At 38.3% G+C, this 19,222-nt stretch overlaps 1 protein-coding gene across 1 annotated transcript in view; it reads left to right on the forward strand.

The window, feature by feature from the left end:
* asic2 (acid-sensing (proton-gated) ion channel 2) overlaps window positions 1–18,881 on the forward strand; it is a 259,964-nt gene extending 241,083 nt beyond the window's left edge. Inside the window, exons 7-10 of the mRNA XM_055223627.1 lie at window positions 1,964–2,055; window positions 8,108–8,187; window positions 12,937–13,005; window positions 18,345–18,881. Of these exons, the coding sequence (XP_055079602.1) occupies window positions 1,964–2,055; window positions 8,108–8,187; window positions 12,937–13,005; window positions 18,345–18,446 (343 nt within the window). The 3' untranslated portion in view covers window positions 18,447–18,881. The remainder of the gene's footprint in view (window positions 1–1,963; window positions 2,056–8,107; window positions 8,188–12,936; window positions 13,006–18,344) is intronic.
* The last annotated feature ends 341 nt before the right edge of the window (window positions 18,882–19,222 follow it).

The following is a 19,222-nucleotide window of genomic DNA, read 5'->3' on the forward strand; positions in this document are numbered from 1 at the left end:
ATGGTCCATCTCAGAGACAGACAGTGTGAGAGTCTTTCACAGCTCTCTAAGTCACATTTAATGAGATTTTTAATTAAACTATTAAAAATGGGTGTTGTCAGAATATAAGCTGACATTTTTGTGACTTTAACCGTTGTGCTAAATAAAGCAAATAGGTTCTCAAAGGGGTTTGTCGTTTCTAATTATGTTTTGTGACGTTTGGTGAGGGTTTAATTATTAAGATGAGCTTAAGTACGTGTTATTTTTTGTGTCACTGTACAAAATGTTTTACACTCTTTCCTCTGTGATACAAATGAGATGATTCGCTCTGTAGATGTGTATTTAAAGGTGCTATGTTACACAAAATGGACTATTGTGAGGTTTAAGCCGTGTTATAATGCTATTGTCTCATCAAAAACAGACCTGGAGTTGAGCATGTTTGAGTAACACTTTATCATTAGTCTGTCTACATCTCCAAAGCTCAAAATGCTCTGTTCCACCTTGTGATGTCATGAAGTGGTAGTTTTCAAGTCAACAGCTCCTTGTGCCTTTAATTCACTCAAAATGGCAAATTCCAGAGCTGAAACTGTCCAAATGATTCTAGTAAAGGTGTATGGAGTTCAAAAAACAGTGGAGCACTTCCTGTATCACCACATGATGACATCACAAGGTGAAACAGAGTGTTTTCTTTTTGAGAGAAGAACTCAGCTTAAATATGCAGAGTTTGTGTGAGTAGTTGTAAGTAATGGTAAGCAGTAAACAGTGGAAGGTGTAAGTAGTACTGGTAGTAAGTAGTAGTACAGTAGTTGTACTAGTAGTTTCAAGAATAGTTACAGTACTATAGTGAGTAAGTATATTGTTGTAGCAGTCGTAGTAATCATACTTGTAGTAGCGATAGTAATAGTAAATAATGGTAAGCAGTAAACAGCGGTGGGTGTAAGTTGTACTCGTAGTAAGTGGTAGTAGTAGTAGTAGTCATAGTAGTAGTAGTAATAATAGTAGTAGTAAATAATGGTAGTAGTGAACAGTGGTAGATGTAAATAGTACTGGTAGTAAGTAGTAGTAGTAGTACAGTAGTTGAGGTAATAATAGTAGTTTCAGTAATAGTTGGAGTACTATAGTGAGTAGCAGTATTGCAAGTATATTAAAGTAAGTAGTAGTAGTAGTAGTGATAGTAGTAGTAAATAATGGTAAGTAGTAAACAGTGGTAGGTGTAAGTTGTAATGTAGTAAGTAGCTGTAGTAATAGTAGTAGTTTCACTAATAGTTGCAATACTATAGTGAGCAGCAGAATTGTAAGTATATTGAAGTAAGTAGCAGTAGTGGTTGTACTAGTAGAAGTGATAGCAGTAGTAAACATTAAACAGTGGTAGGTGTAAGTCGTACTGTTATTTAGTAGTGTATTAGTTTCAGCCTCAGTATTTGTTGGTGTGTACTAGTAACTGTAGTAAGTTTCAATAAGTACTACAATACAAAACACAACTTCGGGTCTGTTTGTGACGAGGAAACATTATAATGTAATATGGGCCCTTTAATCAAATTTGCTTTGCTTTGGTGAACTTTATTTTTTTAGTTTTTATGCAATTATATATATACAGTAGTTGGTGTAGTTGTAGTACTAGGTCAGTAGTAGTAAGTTGCGGTAATGTAAGTATTACAGACTAAGTAGCAGCAGTAGTAGTAGAATCAGAAAAAGTTTTGTTCAAAATTCAAAAACTGGGAACTTCTTCTGTGTTATTCTGCAACACAAAACACTGAAAAACACCAGTAACTGAATAATCAGATTTAAAAATGAAATATATTAAACCAAACACCAGTAGCAGCGGTCGTAGTAGCTGTAGTAGTAGTAGTCGTGTGAGTCTTGTGTTTGTGCTCCAGACCTCTTCCTCTCCCACACACGCCTCTGACAGACTGTGGCTCATTTTAGCGTGTGCCAAATGAACAGAGAACAGTGCCTTTCATTATGTGTCTTTTCTCCGTCTCAGAGACAACATCCTGGTGCTGGACGTGTTCTTCGAGGCTCTAAACTACGAGACCATAGAACAGAAGAAAGCCTACGAAGTGGCAGGGCTGCTGGGTACGTACCAGCTCACACTCTGCTGTCTCACTCTGCTGTCTCACTCTGCTGTCTCACTCTGCTGTCTCACTCTGCTGTCTCACTCTGTTGTCTCACTCTGCTGTCTCACTCTGCTGTCTCACTCTGCTGTCTCACTCTGCTGTCTCACTCTGGCAGTTCATTTATATTTAGGGCTTTAGCATTTTGTAAAATAGCCAGGGGCGTCAACAGGGAGGGGCAAAAGGGTCTGTTGTCTCGGGCCCCAGGGTCTAAGGGGCCCGGAATTAAGTATCTATATTAGAGAGGGGCCGAGGTGATGTTTTTTGCCCCGGGCCCTGAAATTTCTGTCAACAGGCCTGGTCAAAGGATTACTTAAAGTTGCACTATTTCTTTCTTTCTTTAGTTTTTATTTGTCAGGGACCATGTACAAATTCATTAATCTTACAAAAGAAAAGATGATTTGTACCAGATTTAGCTACTGCTGCTTTCCACGTGCACCCCCTGAGCAGTGAACACACATTAAAACACACATTTCATTACAATTACATTATAAAACTGACAGTTCATCATTGACATAAGCAGGAAAATCCAATCAATGTCAGCATATCAACACATGATGTTTCTTCCAGTCCAAACCAATATAAAAATCATTATGTGCAGGTCTTACAGTGAAACAGAACAGCACAAATGAACCAGACTGATGTGGACACATTTGATTATATAAAATGTACTTCTACTTTTCTAGTAAAATTATTCAAATCTACAGACAGTTTCAGAGTCTCGAGCTGATTCTCTGTCTGATGATTTGAAATGAAAAGGCGACTGAGCAAAGGCCGAGGAGCTTATTGGAACTATGCAATTTCAGTTCACAGAGACTGAGTGGATCGAGGAGTTTTTTCGGAAGAAAGTTGAATAAATTTTTTCCGAGTAGGTGCAGCTGCATTATTGATCATTTTGAATAAATTTCTTTGATTTTAATACAAAATTCAATTGTAACTGAACATTTTATATTTACTTAGGATAATACAGTGGTGATCATTTCTTTTCCTGCCATTTACTTGTCATTATGGAAACATTATTGTTTAGCTGGAATGTTCCACAATATGGCATATTTACTGTATATTGTCCTTTCTATTTAGCATTTGTTCAATCTCAGGTGTTTTATTGCTAAGAAATACCTCCCAAAATGTGAATCCTTAGTGACTTGCCTCTCCATAGAAGCTACCTGTAACTTTGCACAAGTGTGGTATCGACTTCTTGTCTCCATGGCGATAGATAACTTTAATGCCATACAGCAGAGCATTCCAGGAGATAAACAGGTGGCGGATCCTCTGTCAGAATAGTTACACAGTGTATCTTTAACGCTGAAAATGGATTCCCCAATCTGGTAAAGCATCCTGTCTTTGTGTCCATGGGCAAGACGATTCTCCAGACCCCCTATAACAGTGTCCCAAGTGATTCGGCATGAGGTGACAGGCTTGTTAAAGATGTTTGCCCACTTACTGAAAGGTAATTGGTTCATTTCACCCCTCTAGGTAAAGCATTCTGTCTTTGAGTTCGGCAAGACAATTCACTCACCTATAAAATCACTACAACCCAAACTAACTTATCCCGGGGAGTGCAGCTGGTTAAAAAAGATTCTCCACTTTACTTTACTGAAAGCTTAATGGTTCAATCCCCCACCCAGCTGCCATTGTGTCTATTGGCAAGAGACAGTTTGACATATACGCGCTAAATCGGCCATTATGGACCCCAATGTATTGAGAGAGCTGGAAAAACAACAGCACTACGACAATTCTGGAGACAACACGACTGAATGAAAGCAGATCGAAGCGAGGTCCATCCCAGATTATGAAAGTCCAGACCCTCCTGCATCTGTACAAACTGCCCCAGTCATTATATTGACATAGATAGTTTATTTCTGTATAACTTGAAAAATTAATATTAGGTTAAATAGCCAGAGGTTAAATATAAAAATTATGGAGAATGAAGGTGGTGTCTTTCATCAGTGTTCCACATTACAAATTCTACACTCTATTCAATAAACCAGGGCAGTTTGAGGAGAGTAACAGCCCTCAGGACAAAAGACTTCAAATACAATGCAATGCGAATATATACTATTATTTTGGGTTTCTGACTAAAACTGTGCAAAGTCATTACAGCAAAGAGCAACAGGTTTCATGGTTCAATTCCCTTTTCTCCTGCTCAGTTTGCTCTTATGTAACACCATTCTACTATAATATACAGGGTTCCCATGAAGTCTTACAATTTACAAATGTATTTACAAAGCCAACTGATAAGGTATATCGATTAGATTTGTTCTACTGTACTCGTGGTTATAAAAGTTTTTGATCACATTGGATTTTTGGTGAATTATTGGTCAATTTTTCGTCTTCTAGAGATCAATTACTAGATGTTGACCTCGATCTTTTGACTGAATCTGTGGCACAACGACTGTAGGACCTTCAACTAACCTGCATTTTCTAACAAGATGGTCCCACCACACTGAGGTCTGCGTGTTCGTGAGTTCCTCAATCAAACATTTCCAGATTGGAGGATTGGAAGGGATGGACTAATCCTGTTTGCACCTCGTTCACCAGATCTCACACCTCTGGATTTCTTTCTATGGGGCTATCGTAAAGATGTCGTGTATCGAACAAAAATACAGGACATTACTGAACTAAAGCAAAAGATACAAATGCGATTGAACCATTGATGAGGCTCTGCGGCACCGAACATGGCAAGAAATCCGGTCTAGTATTGATGTGCTTCGTGTCGCTAATGGAGACCATATAGACGTGGTTCAAAAGACTTTGGAAACCACTGAGTACAATAGAACAAGTCTGATGAAGATATCTGATCAACCGCCTTTGTAATAAGAGACTTTATGGACACCCTGTATGTCTGAAAATGTATAATAGGGACAGAACTGCTTAGGTTACTTTTATGTCACAGTCAATTATGCTATTATAATGAGTCTACACGTTCCAGATTGCTACCTTATGTAAGAGGTAATTATCCACCTCCGACACAGTCTTTACCGAGCCCAGCCTAAGGTTAAACCACAGCCTGTTTTCTTGCGCCTTAAAAGTTTGACAAAACACAACAGTTAGGAGGGCCGTTCTGTCCTGCTGAGTCTATTTCTGCTCTCTCCTGTGTTCTGTAGAGACACATTGGCCAGTGGGGGGGGGCCTCATAGTATCGAGCTGGTCTGGGAGTCAGCGGTCAGTAATGACTAACATAAATCATGGACTTAGCCCTCCGTCCACAGTCAGGGTCAGATCTGGATAAGGCTCTGGAGATCTCAGATAAAGAAGTGTTTTCCATGAGGTGAAATTGCATAACATAAATAACATAACATTATCATTACTAACGAGTAAAACCAACAGCAGACAGGACTCGCAGCTGGACGTTTCCGAGGTCTTTCTGTTCGGAGTTTCTGTGATTTTCCCTGTGTCTGAGAATGGTTCCTTGTTTTCTCCCAGACAGTCCGATTTCCACCCACAACCCCTGAATAGGGTCCTGACTAGGGATACAACAATCCAAATTTTCCTGTTCTGTCGATGTCGATACTTTGCTGACACCTGATATCAGTGATAGAAGAAGTACTCAGTTTTGTTACTTAAGTAAGTACAGATAACAGAGTAAAGGTATTAAAGTAGCTGTTTAAAAATGTACTTAAAGAGTAAAAATGTAAAGTATATCTATGATCTTATAAAGCTTCAAATGTAGTGATGTAGTGAATCGATAATTGTTATTTTTTTTCCAACTGGTTTTATTTGCATATTTTTGTTTTTCTCAAATTATGAATGTGTAAAAAAATAAACCCTCAGCCTTTTTTAGCAGGTTTTAGATAGTAATAAAAAATACTTCTACTTTTCAGTCCAGTTCAAAATGTAGTGGAGTAGAAAGTACAGATACTGCTCTCAAATGTAGTGAAGTAAAAACGTATCCACTGTAAAATACAGATACCTAAAATGTTTACTTAAGTACAGTAATTTACTACTTTTACTTCATTAAATTCCACCACTAACTGATATAAACTGATAGAAAAAATATTACTTATTTCCCTTAAACGCCCTATGTTATAAATGATCCAAATGTGTTTTGTAACTGTTATATATCATTTAAAGTCATTACAGAGAAACTTTGCAAAGACACAAAAGTATTACGAGGTATTTTGGGCCAATATTGTCTCAGTAAATCGTCTTATTACAACAATTTAAAGCTCTGTGGTGCCCCCTGCTCCTGACAGGTGCCTCCAATCCAAAGGACAAATTTCCCCACAGGGACAATGAAGTGCTCCTTTTCCTCAACCATTTTAAAAATCTATCTTTTGTAGATTTTTTAAAAGCTATGTCTGATTGTGCATTGGGAACTTCAGTTTATCAGAATCTGCTAAATATTTAAAGGTAGGCGCCACTTTTTGTCTCCATGGAGATAGATAAGTTAAATGCCATGCTGTGAAACATTCCAGGCAAAGGAATGATGTGTCCAAAGTGAGAAGAAGGTGGTGGACCCTCCATTAAAAGTTATAGGGCATATTTTATCAAACCCTCAGTTATGTGAGTGAATAATTCAAGGTTTCCAAAAGTGTTTTTATTTAAAGATATTTCAAAATTTCATATTCTCCAACAGAGGGAGCTGAACCTGAAGTGCTCTTACATCATTACAGTATGTTTGGTAGAAGAACACACGTTACCTAGCACACTGTGTCTCAAAGTTAACAGTCAGTTTTATTAAAATTGGAAAACATAAAATAAAAAACACTATTAAAATTAAAAAATAATTAAAATAAAGACTACCAAGTCCACCTCCCTGCCCACTGCCTGACTTTAACCTGCCTAACCCCTTAACCTCTGACCCCTGACCCCTATCCTACCTGCAGCTCTCTGTCCTCTGCCGCATCGTTAAATATTTATTCATTTTAGTGTAACTTTGCTAAAACTTCATAAAGATACAACTGGACAGGAAGTAATTACCATAGACTGCATATATAAATGGACATAGCTAACCTGCTAGCCGCCGAGTTCCAAATAGGAAGTGATCATGGGCATTTTTCCTTGCTAGCGGTGTGGGCAGATAGGGGCGTTGCCTTCAATAGCCTCGCTCCTAATTGTCCCTTTGGTTGCTATGATACTAACGGTCGGAATTTGAAATGTGGAACTCGGCTCCAAATTGGCCCCTATAACCGCTAACCTCGATGAGCTCACTTAGTCCACTTCTTTATACAGTCTAGGGTAGTGACAGTAACAGTGAGTTTGGGGGCGCTGTTCTACACGGAGCTTATTGTCTAATCCACTATAATCCCAGTGTTCCAGCCCTAAGCCTTGATAAAATATTTGTAATGAGAACAGCGTTCAACATTAAACTTTAACTGTACGAGGCAGAGCGCTAACTTTGGCTTCTTAAAAGTGAAAGTCTAAAATCCATTTATAGATGCAGTGTACCTTCTGCTCTGCCTGTCTGTCGGATCCTATTGAATACATCTTACACATCTCCATATCAGCTCCATGGCAACAAGACAGGAGGCGGAGCAGAGGGGAAGTTAGATGCAAACTTATACAACTAATGTTAAATATGACCTTTTTACCTTCAATATGTTTGAATCTAATAACTTTGCAGATGTTGCCCAAAGAAATAGAAATAATCGTTTGCATTTCACTTAACGGTTAGATAACTGTTTATAATAACTAAACCTTCATTAGCTTTAATAAAACATGAACAAAGACAAACAGTTTATTAAGAATGATTCAGACTTAGCAACTACTTAATTGGTATCCTAACCCAGGCCTGTCAACAGAAATTTGGGGCCCCGGTGCAGGAAGCCTTACATGGGCCCCCCTTTAATATAAATGAATTGGCAGAGGCCCCAAAGAACCAATGTTTGTTTTTTTACAATTATTACCTACTACGTTTACTTACATTTTTGTAGTTTGATAATTTGCTTTTCTCACATACCTCTTTCTAATGTTTCACTCTTGTTCTGATTTTGTTTACTTGCTTCACTGTTTAATCGGCTTTTTAACTGTATGTTATTTATTTATTTATTTATTTCTTGTTGAATCTGCAGGTGACATCGGCGGTCAGATGGGGTTATTTATTGGAGCGAGTATCCTGACCATTCTGGAGCTGTTCGACTACGCTTATGAGGTCAGTAAGAATCATCTCCGAGGATTTAATTTGTCTTAAACCACGCTCAGTGAGAATTCTAATGTTTAATCGCCATGACATCACCATAGCAACAGGTAAACAAATGCTCCACAGATCTGTGTAGAATGTAAGGGCTAGCTTCATTTAAACCATAGAGTGAGTAAAGAAGTGGACTGAGTGAGTGTGACGTCACCCACAGCAGGGGGCGACATCAAGGAAAGAAGGCGCCTAATTTGTCTGTTATTAATGTTCATATCTAGATTTACGGACACAATAGGAAAATAAAAACACCAGGATCATGTAGAGAGGGTTAAATCGAACATTTTAAGACCAAAATGACAAGTCTGACAGCAGCAGTTACAGAGAGAGGAGCCACAGCTTTTCAATAGGAAGTGAATTGGAGCCGGAAGTGCGCCCATGATCACTTCTATTTGCATGTGGTGGCTAACAGGTTAGCTTTGTTCATTTACATATCCGGTCTATGGTTAAAACACTGAAATAACAAATTTTTGAGACATTTACAGATAGGGAACAGGCTCATCACATTCACAAGTGAGACATTTCAGTTTGTAGTCGTGGTAACAGCGCAACAAGAAGCAGAACTGATGTGTTGCTTACTTACTATGACTCTGGTGGTCAATTTGGGGTTTTTCCTTAATATTTCATAAACATTACAAACTATCCATGTCCTTAGATATAAACAAAACATGTTAGAGAAAATTTAATCAACAACTGCATTTTTTTTTTCGACATAGTAAAGATGCACTATGAAACTTTTCTGCCAGTTTGCTTTGCCTTGAATGCCCCACAGTGTAAACATAATCATAATAAATGTAGAGCTGTTTTACACAGTCAGCATCAAAAACAATGGGAAGAGAATATGGTGACACTAAACAAGAGAGACAGGAACAAAGCAAGTCGGCTTAAATAAACACAGCAAGCGTTATTTGATTTAAAAACAAAAGGAAAGTATGAAAGGAAAGTATAAACATCTATCTTTGCATTTATTCAATTACATGCGTTTTATTGCAGACTTGAAAAACTTGGCACCAATGACATGGAGACAGACCTAGAGACAGAGTGGTGGCAGGTGGCAGGCTCTCTATCAAAAAAGTTCCGTCGTGCATCTTTAAACTAAGTTGTCTATGCACGTCGTGTTTTGGGTTTGCCACTTTTGGGTTGCCAGATCCTTCAACAGCAGCTAATGGCAGGTTCAGTTGTGAGTGTATTTCTGCTTTTAACCTGTTCAAGCACATGTACAGCTATTAGCTTTAATAAAACTCACATAATATAAAATTCCAGATAGATAATGAGGACAATGCTTCGGGCTAGCTGAGGTGAAGAGCTAACTGCTAATAATTACTCTAGCATTACCTTTCTAGTGCTCAGGGCTGCAAACCTGTCACCTCTTAAATTCACTGAGAGCTGATCTCGAAATAGGTCATTCATGTGAACAGTGTAGATCTGCAATAAAAATAAAATGGGAGTAGAGGCACGGGGAGCTCGGTAAGAACACTGTTTATACCAGACAGGGGGCGCTCTAGGGCTACACGCTGAACTCCCCGTGACCAGCGCTGACCTGCCCCCAACGGGAGATAAGTGAAAGTTGTAAGAGCTGAATGTGTTTGCTCTGTTTGTCTGTCGTTCATATTTTAAAGTACTTTTGCTACGAGCTAACACGAAGCTAACTGGGTGCAGCCTCCGTTTGGCCCAACGCTGGTGCACGCGGTTTTATAACGATCGCTTCCAGGTTCACCAAGGAATTATAATTTATAGCAATGGTTGATAATGCGTGATTTATTTTACATATTTGCAATGTGAGGAGCGTTCGGGTGCGTATGTGACCAATGAGGCGGAGACGGAGCTTCACCAGCCTAGCTAACTTTGACAAATTAACAAAAACAAAACAAAAAAGTGTGTGATCAAACTATAAGCAGTGAATGTACTCAGAAAGTACATGGTAAAATTGAAGTTTTTTGACATAATAGTTGGTAATGATCTTACACGTGTGTTGTAAATATAGCTTAACAGAAAAAAAAATAAAATGAGTAATAAATAAAATCAATCTATATATAAAATAAGTAAATAAGAAAACTGACAAATAAAATTAAAATAAATACAAATAATAATATAAATTAAATATATAAGAAAGCAGACAAATAATATTAAAATGAATACAATCAATTAAAATAAATGAAAGAAAAAAATAAACATAAATAAGATAAAAATAGATACAAATAAATAAAACAAAAATAAATAAATAAGATAAAAAATTTAATATGATAAAGATAAATAAAATAAAAATAAGACAAAAATAAATGAAATAAAAAATAAATAAAATAAAAATAAGTAAAGGGGCAATAGGTGGGCAAGTTTCATTATGCCTTACAATAGATTAGTGTAAGTTGGAAGGTTTTCTTGTTTCCAATTCAACAGGATAAGTTATAGATGGAAATATTTTGACCAAACAGTAAAGGGTTATGTTCAAAGTCTTATTACACTTACATAGGTTAATAATACTACCAGAAGAGTTCAAACAGTAGTGAAGTAGACTAGTAGTAAATGGCTGTATTCTCTTTATTTCTTAGCCTGCTCTGATAGATCTCCAGCTCATAAACTAATGCCCAAACCTCCCAATCCTGTGTGATTCTCGAGTAAAGAGTTCATTTACAGTTTTCATTTTATTCACTGGGAACTAAAAACATAATGATATTAGCTCTACAAAGTATTACTTTATCCTTTGAATGCTGTAGAACACAGGGAATCGTATAGATTGTGTTCAAAATGTGCCTCCATACCCCTTTTTGTCCCATATTGATATGTAAATAATAGGTGTGCTAGCTTCAGTGTAGTTAGCTCCTCCCATCAGACAGATATAAGGCAGTGTCCAGCAGTAATCTGACCAGAACTGAAGAAGTGGCTTGAATGAGCAGTAAAACGTCTTCACTCCTACAACATTTTTTCCAGTTGACAGATTTGATTATTTCTTTTACTATGTATCATACCTGGGCGACTGAGGGATTACACAGACATATTGACACTTGCATGACCTTTAATGTAGGTATAGACACATTCTGGAGTGGGTGTTTTTATAAAATGTATGCTTTTCAAGTCAAAGATCTAACTGTAGTAAAGTGCAATTTCAGTAATAGTCCGAGGATGTTTGAGTGTGCGCCGCAGATGGGCGTTTATACTGTCAAAAATTTCACCATGTCCCAGTTTACAGCCCTGAGTGCTAATGCTACAGTCTACAGCTATTCAGGAGGCTTTCATCCCTCCAAACCTCTGACAGACACATAAAGGCTTGAGCTCCTGTGGTTCTGCATAGGTATAAAAGATCTGCTTTTACTTAAACCTTTGATGAATACCCACCGGCCTGCTATAGTACTGTTTCTTAAAGTACTGGAGGCTGTGCTGTACTCACTGGTGCTTATTCCGAAGTGTGGGACTTCGGCATTGTGCGAGAACCATAGACTGTATAGAGAAGTAGACTAAGTGTATGTGTAGAGCGGGTTAATACGAACATTTTAAGACTAAAATGACGAGTCTGACAGCAGCAGTTACAGAGAGAGGGGGCAATTTTTCAATAGAAAGTGGACTGGAGCCAGAGTCGATGGAAATGTCCCAACTTCACTCTTTACTGGACAAGAATATTTAAATTATTGTCAAACTCAGCTCCCAATGGATCCAATGATGGCACTTTTTTGAGCCTGCTGCAAATGTGTGTCTTAATAATAAGCAAAAGAATGTGTTGAGTTCTGTCACATTATTGGACATTTTACTAAATTGGAAAAAGCACACACACAAAAAAAAACAACCCACCAAAATTTTCTGAGAGATATAATGCAATACTTACAATTAGATAAAATTAAACAAAGCTTTTTTATACAATCTGGCAACCTTTTATTGATTATTTTAATTGTAGATACATATCGAGACAGTCCTATACATGTATGTTTGACTTTGGTGGATTCATAAATGTAAAACCACAAAATTGGTTATTGGAAACAACATTTGTTTTTTTTTAAATTCCAAAATTGTAATGAAAATAGCTTTGAACAAAAAAAAAAAAAAGTTTCCATATTAAAGTTCAACAAACAGGTGTTATATTGAGTCAGTCTATCTATGTTTATTATATCTACATAATTTGGTAAAGAAAGAAAGGCTGCTTTAAGTATTTCTTTTGTGTAATGGGATACAAGATGTCTGTGTGATCCCTCAGTTGTCCAGGTCTGATCCATAATAAAAGCCAAAGGTAAATCTTTCAACTGACCAAAAAGTTGTAGGAGTGAAGACGTTTCGCTGACCATCCAAGACGCTTCTTCAGTTCTGGTCAGATTACTGCTGGACACTGCCTCCCTTTGCCCATCTGTCTAGCTATTGTTTACAGTTTCAGATTTAATGGCCTCTATTCAACCTTTAATGGCTCTACTGGCTCTCTATATTGTTCTCTTTGTTTCCTTTGTTTGCTTTGGGTCTGAGAGGTGATGTTTAAGGCCCCTGTGCGTGTTCAAGGGATTGTCTGTCCTAGCAAAAGTAGCTTGTTTAACTCCCCTCTCAAACCATTTATTTTCTGTGGCTTCGGCTTTTACAATGGAATACAAGATTTATGTCTATAATAACATGATAATTTTGATTTTAACGTTAATATGTTAAGAGTAATTCCTTGATGTAGAGTGCTTTGAGTGACCTGAAGGTGGCGCTATATAAAAACCTGACCACTGACCACCGTATTTTTGTGACGTGCAGGTGGTGAAAGAGCGACTGCTGGACTTACTGAGCAGAGAGGAAGAGGAGGAGAGCCATGCTGAAGAAGTGGTGAGTGCTCCCTTTAACCGTGCTGCCGGTAATGTTTGGACTAATCCGTTCTGATCGTGCATATCGAAATGGCAGTCGACGCAAGCGCTTAAGATTTGAGCTGGATCGCTAAACCCAAAAGCTTAACACACGCATTAACAGAACACTTCCCTCTCAGGCGCCTATCTCCAGCTTACCCAAGAAGTTCCAAAAGCTACAGAAATGGAGATACAGACGTGAGCGAATGGATTTTAATGTATGAAATCTGCACCAGTTTAACGTGTACATGGGTTTATTCTGAGCCAAAAGCACTTATTCCAGAGATTGATCCTGGCTTCGATGTGTTTAAGGACGGTGGGATGAATATGAATTCACAAAACCAGACCGTCTTTGCCAATTAAAGATAATCACAGATACAATTTGGTAGAAGGAAGTTTTATTTAAGTTGATGGGAACATTCCAGGCCTGCTCTTCTACAGTACAAACCATGGAAGGTCTTTTGGCTCATTAGACTGAATTTTGTACTACATGAACAAAATTCCAAATGAAATATTCACTTTTAAAGGTCCACTATTTTGCTAAATTGACTCTTGTGAGTTTTAAGTCATGTTATAATGTTGTTACCTCCACAAAAACATACCTGGACTTGTGTTTTGTTTCATTCACACATGTTGGAGTAACACTTTATTATTAGTCTGTCTACATCTCCAAAATCAGAATGCTCCGTTCCACCTTGTGATGTCATGAAGTGGTGGTTTTCAAGTTAACAGCTCCTTTTATCTTTAGTTCAGTAGAGACTGACAATTTCAGGGTTGAAATGATCCAAATGATTCTAGTAAAGGTGTATAGAGTTTAAAAATACAGTGTAGCACTTTCTGTATTACTACTTAATGACATCACAAGGTGGAACAAACATAGACTGTACAAAGAAGTGGACGAAGTGAGTATGATGTCACCCACAGCGTTCGGCTCCAGTCAAATGAAGCTCATCAAAGCTAGCAGTTATAGGGGCCAAGTTGGAGCCGAGTTCCATATTTGGAATTCTGACTGCAAGTATCATAGCAACCAAAGAGCCAATGCAGAGCAAGGCTGTTTCCACCTGCGGGCGCTTAGCAACACTATCAGTCAAATCTGTTGCTAACTCTAGTGGGGGTGACCTCGGAGAAAGAAGGCGCCTGATTTGTCTGTTATTAATGTTCATATCTTGATTTATGAACACAATAGTGAATCATGTAGAGCGGGTTATTTATATATATATATATATATATATATATATATATATATATATATATATGAGAGAAGAACTAAAGAACTAAATATTCAGGGTTTCTGTGTTAAGCGTGTGAATGAAACAAAACACAACTCCAGGTCTGTTTGTGACAAGAATCAGAAAATGGTGTAATATGGGCCTTTTAAAATTCACAGTGAAAAAAAATTGCAGCAAAGATTCAAGTTGCCAGTTTGGGAGTTGTATCTGCCAAAATGAAAAGAGATTGAAATGGATTGCGACAAATTTCAGATTCTTTGTGCACTTGAAAACAAAAGCAGTCAAATCATTTCCAACACCTCATCTGAATACTCTTTAGTTATTATCTTTATTCATGGATTTTGTTGAATCCTTTTTATTGACAATTTTTTTTTTTAAACTGCATGTCATTTCATTTAATCCAGCACATAACAGTCAGTGAACGGAGCTTGAAAATCTTACTCACATTCTGACATTTTCTCATCAGCCAACACTTCACCGCCGGTAAAATGATCTTTTATGACCTTTCAGGTGTCGTTAACATTACTAATAATAAAAATAAATACATTGAATTGCAGCATATCCTGAATGTTTGAAGCCGCTTCCTCTAATGACGACATTCAGAGAAATCCACAAGTTCTTTAGAACCGGCTCACAGACTTTTTTGAATTTATGTTAGTTTCAAATCCTAGGTCCATTTACCATAATTATCCGAGCTGGAGTTAAGTTTATTAAATGTGTTTTAGTTCTACACAGTGATGGGAAGAACAGTCTGAAAATGTTTTGAGTTGCAGATACTGAACCTGCATTAAAATATATTTTGTACAGTACTCTGAGCCATGGTCCAATCAGAGTACTGCGTGCTGAATACTCTGAGTACTTTTACACTGAGCTGCATTTAAATTATAGCATAAAAACCATAGACTGTATAAAGAAGTCAGTGTGACGTCACCCACAGCGTTCAGCTCCAGTCAAATGAAGCTCATCGAGGCTAGCGGGTATAGGGACAAAGTTGGAGCCGATTTCCATATTTAGAATTCTGACCGCGAGTATCATGGCAACCAAAGAGCCAATCTGGAGCGAGGCTGATGAAAATAACAACTCTTCCTGTCTCGCTGGTTTAGCACAGAGCGGGCACTTAGCAATACTGTCAATCAAACCTGTTGCTAACGCTAGTGGGGAAAGAAGGTGCCTGATTTGTCTGTTATTAATGTTCATATCTTCATTTATGGACACAATAGTGAAATAAAAAACACCAAGATCATTTACAGCTGTTTAATACAAACATTTTAAGACCAAAATGACGAGTTTGACAGCAGCAGTTACAGAGAGAGGGAACACAGTTTTTCAGTAGAAAGTGAATTGGAATCAGAGTCGATGGAAATAACTCAATATCACTCTTTACTGGACAAGAATATTTAAGTGATCTTCAAAATTCAGCTTCCAATAGACCCAGTGACGGCAATTTTTTGAGCTTGCTGCAAATGTGTCTTGAGTTATATTACATTATTGGCCAAGCGCCTCATTTTATTGAATCGAAAAAGCAAAACAACCCAACCCACCAAAATCCTCTGAGAGATATAATGCAATACAACTTACAACTAGATAAAATTAAACAAACAAGAGCTAGTTTATACAATCCGGCAATCAAAATGATGACACTGACAGCAGCAGTTACAGAGAGAGGGGAGTCAGTTTTCCAATAGAAAGTGAACTAAAGCCAGTCTATTTGGAACGCGGTGGCTAGCGGGTTAGCTATGTCCATTTATATACAGTCTATGGTAAAAGCACAATACACCTGCCTCACCTCAAGTGCAGAGTTTTATATTTTTCTCACTGATTCTGTATGCTTGAAGCCTAAATTGTGTGATCAGGTACTGCAATTTATTCCTTTGATTGTAGTAAAGTAACTGTACCAGATTACAGTTACTCAAATTTACACATCAGAGTATTTTCGGTTCATGTATTCAGTAACTTCCTAACACTGTCTATACATGAACTATAAGTGAAATGGGGAATATTGCAGTTTTTACTTGCCTCATTTGCACCACGTCTGTTGTTGTCAGCCAATTTAAATGCCCATCACTCATCATCCTATTTTATGTTGCACAACCCTTCTCCATCTCTTCATCTCCCCCTCAGCAGCAGAACCACCAGCCACCTCAGCCTCCTCAGACTCTTCACCACCATCACTGTCAAGACCTGGAGAGACATTTTTCTTGCACGTTTCCACCACGTTCCTTTCATCAAGTCCATACGTTTACTATATCTTCAAGTCTTTCATCTTGTCTCACTCATTTGTCTGTGTAAGTATCATCTGTTATAACGTCAAGTTATGAGTTATATTTAAAAATCACTCCGAATCTTACATTGTTGGTCTACTCTATAGGTACAGACTGTGTATATAAATGGACATAGCTAACCTGCTAGCTGCCGTGATCATGGGTGCACTTACAGCTTCATTGACTCTGGCTCCAATTCACTTTCTATTGAAAAATTGTGGTCCCTCTCTCTGTAACTGCTGCTGTCAGATTCGTCATTTTGGTCTTAAATGTTTGTATTAACCTGCTCCACATGATCCTCTGTTTTTAATTTCACTCTTGTGTTCATAAATCAACATTATTGTAATTTCTGGATTATAAATCACACTTTTTTTTCTTTTCATAGTTTGGGCGGGGGTGGGACTTATACTCAGACTCATGTGGAATATAAATCGCACCTGAGTATATAATTTCACATCTTCATTACGGTCACACTAACAATTTGACAGCCACGTTTTTTTCTTCATTATTATGCATTTTTGGACTTATACTCCGTGGTGAAAATACAGACAAATCAGATGCCTTCTTTCCCCAGGGTTGCTCCCGTTAGCGTTAGCAACAGGTTTGATTGACAGCGTTGCTAAGGAAGGGGCGTTACCTTCATCAGCCTCGCTCCAGATTGGCTCTTTGGTTGCTATGATACTCGTGGTCATTTGAGTGGAGCTGAACACTATGGGTGACGTCTTTATCCAGTTTATGGTTATAGGCTAATAATCATTTACTTCCTTGTTGGACATGTGCGGCAGATGTGACATAAGTAGAGGTAATTCTAGCAATCAGATTATAAACGAGGGCCAAAGCTAATTTAATTTACACCAGAGTTATTATGGTTCTGTGTGTGAAAATAGTCTTTTAGTAAAGTTTGGCACATTGACGACAGATGACAGATGGATGAAAGTCGGCTCCTTTGAACGGTTCCTTAACGTGAACGACTGGAACCGGATCTCATTTTTTTTCTTTCAAATTTGTATACATTTTTAACTCTGAACCTACACCCGAATCAGCCCAGTAGCAGAGCAGACGACACGAGTGAGAGCTTTTGTTCATTACTATTCTTCCAAAGGCTAAACACACTCACACTCTCAGTTTGAACCATTTTAAGCACATCTGAGCCTTGGTCTTGTCTCTCTGTGATTAGTTTGTAGATTAAATGAGTCCTCACCATAGACTGTATAAAGAAGTGGACTAAGGCTAGCAGTTACAGGGGGCGAATTTAGAGCGAGGCTGTTTAAGGTAACGCCTCTTCCCACCTGCACCGCTGTTTTAGCAGGGAGCGGGCGCTTAGCAACACTGTCAATCAAACCTGTTGTTAACGCTAGCGGGAGCGATCTCAGGGAAAAAAGGCAGGTGATTTGTCTCTTATTAATATTCATATCTCGGTTTATAAACACAATCGCTAAATAAAATCCCCAGGATCATGTAGAGCGGGTTAATATGAACATTTTAAGACCAAAATGACGAGTCTGACAGCAGCAGTTACAGAGAGAGGGGCCACAGTTTTTCAATAGAAAGTGAATTGGAGCCAGAGTTGATGGAGTCAGAAGCGCGCCCATGGTTCTCACATTGGCGTCTGTCACATATACAAAGAGCCAGTTTTTTGGATAGGTTCATTCATCGGTTCATCCCATAAAAGAGCGGAAAGTCCGATCTTCACTTCCTGCAATTTTTGAACTTTTTTTTTTCCAAATTTCTTCACAAACTGCCACTGAAACTATGGTTAATATTTCCCACATTTGCTATTTAACCGAACAAAGTAACAACTGGTATTTTCTTCTTCTTTTTGCATTTCTCAGAGCTCCTGTGACCCCGTGGCCAACCACTCAGAGTCCATCAGTCACACTGTTGCCGTGCCGCTGCAGACCGCGCTTGGCACTTTGGAGGAGATCGCCTGCTGATCCTCCCCTGTCCTGTCCCACCAGAGCGCCCCCTAGCCTACAGGAGGACTACAAGACAGAGCACCCTGGGACGGGACGGGGACTTGTGAATAGGACAGCTCTGTCACCCAAAAAAAAAGCCACTAATGGAGACAAAGGAGGCGTCAGCGGACTTGCTAGATAAACTCCAAAAAGCGCACACAAAAGGACTACGCGGGGGGACTCGACTTCCCACAATGCAACGTGTTTATATAAAATGGACTCGTTCATACGTCGCTCACTGCCAAATAAACTGTCTGTATACGGTTTCAAAGAGCATGTATTGATCTCTCTTCTTTGCTGATGCATACACCAGACTGCAGTGTTGCTTTCCATGTGCCGTCGCCCCCTACCTGCAGGACGAGGGACAGGCCCCGCTGTGAACTCCTGCCGTGAATGTACAGAGCCAAGAAATGTTATGAGGCAAATATTGATGTCATCTCCAGTTTTTGTATTGTTCAAATTGGAAACGTTTTTTAATTATTATTTTTATTGTTTTGCCTTTGATTGGTTTTAGGTAGTTGGTTCAAGATGTCCTAAAATGCTGGGCGGAAAAAATACTTCTTTTTACACACACGGAATTTAAAAGTAAAGCTATTTTCTGATCTGTTTTAATGTTGTTTCCTCATCACAAACAGACCTGGAGTTGTGTTTTGTTTCTTTCACACATGTTTAACACACAAACCCTGCATATTTAATCTGAGTTCTTCTGAAAACACTCCGTTCCACCTTGTGATGTCATGAAGTAATACAGGAAG

Source organism: Periophthalmus magnuspinnatus, chromosome 8 (assembly GCF_009829125.3).
Source record: "Periophthalmus magnuspinnatus isolate fPerMag1 chromosome 8, fPerMag1.2.pri, whole genome shotgun sequence".
NCBI classification, from domain to species: Eukaryota; Metazoa; Chordata; class Actinopteri; order Gobiiformes; family Gobiidae; genus Periophthalmus; species Periophthalmus magnuspinnatus.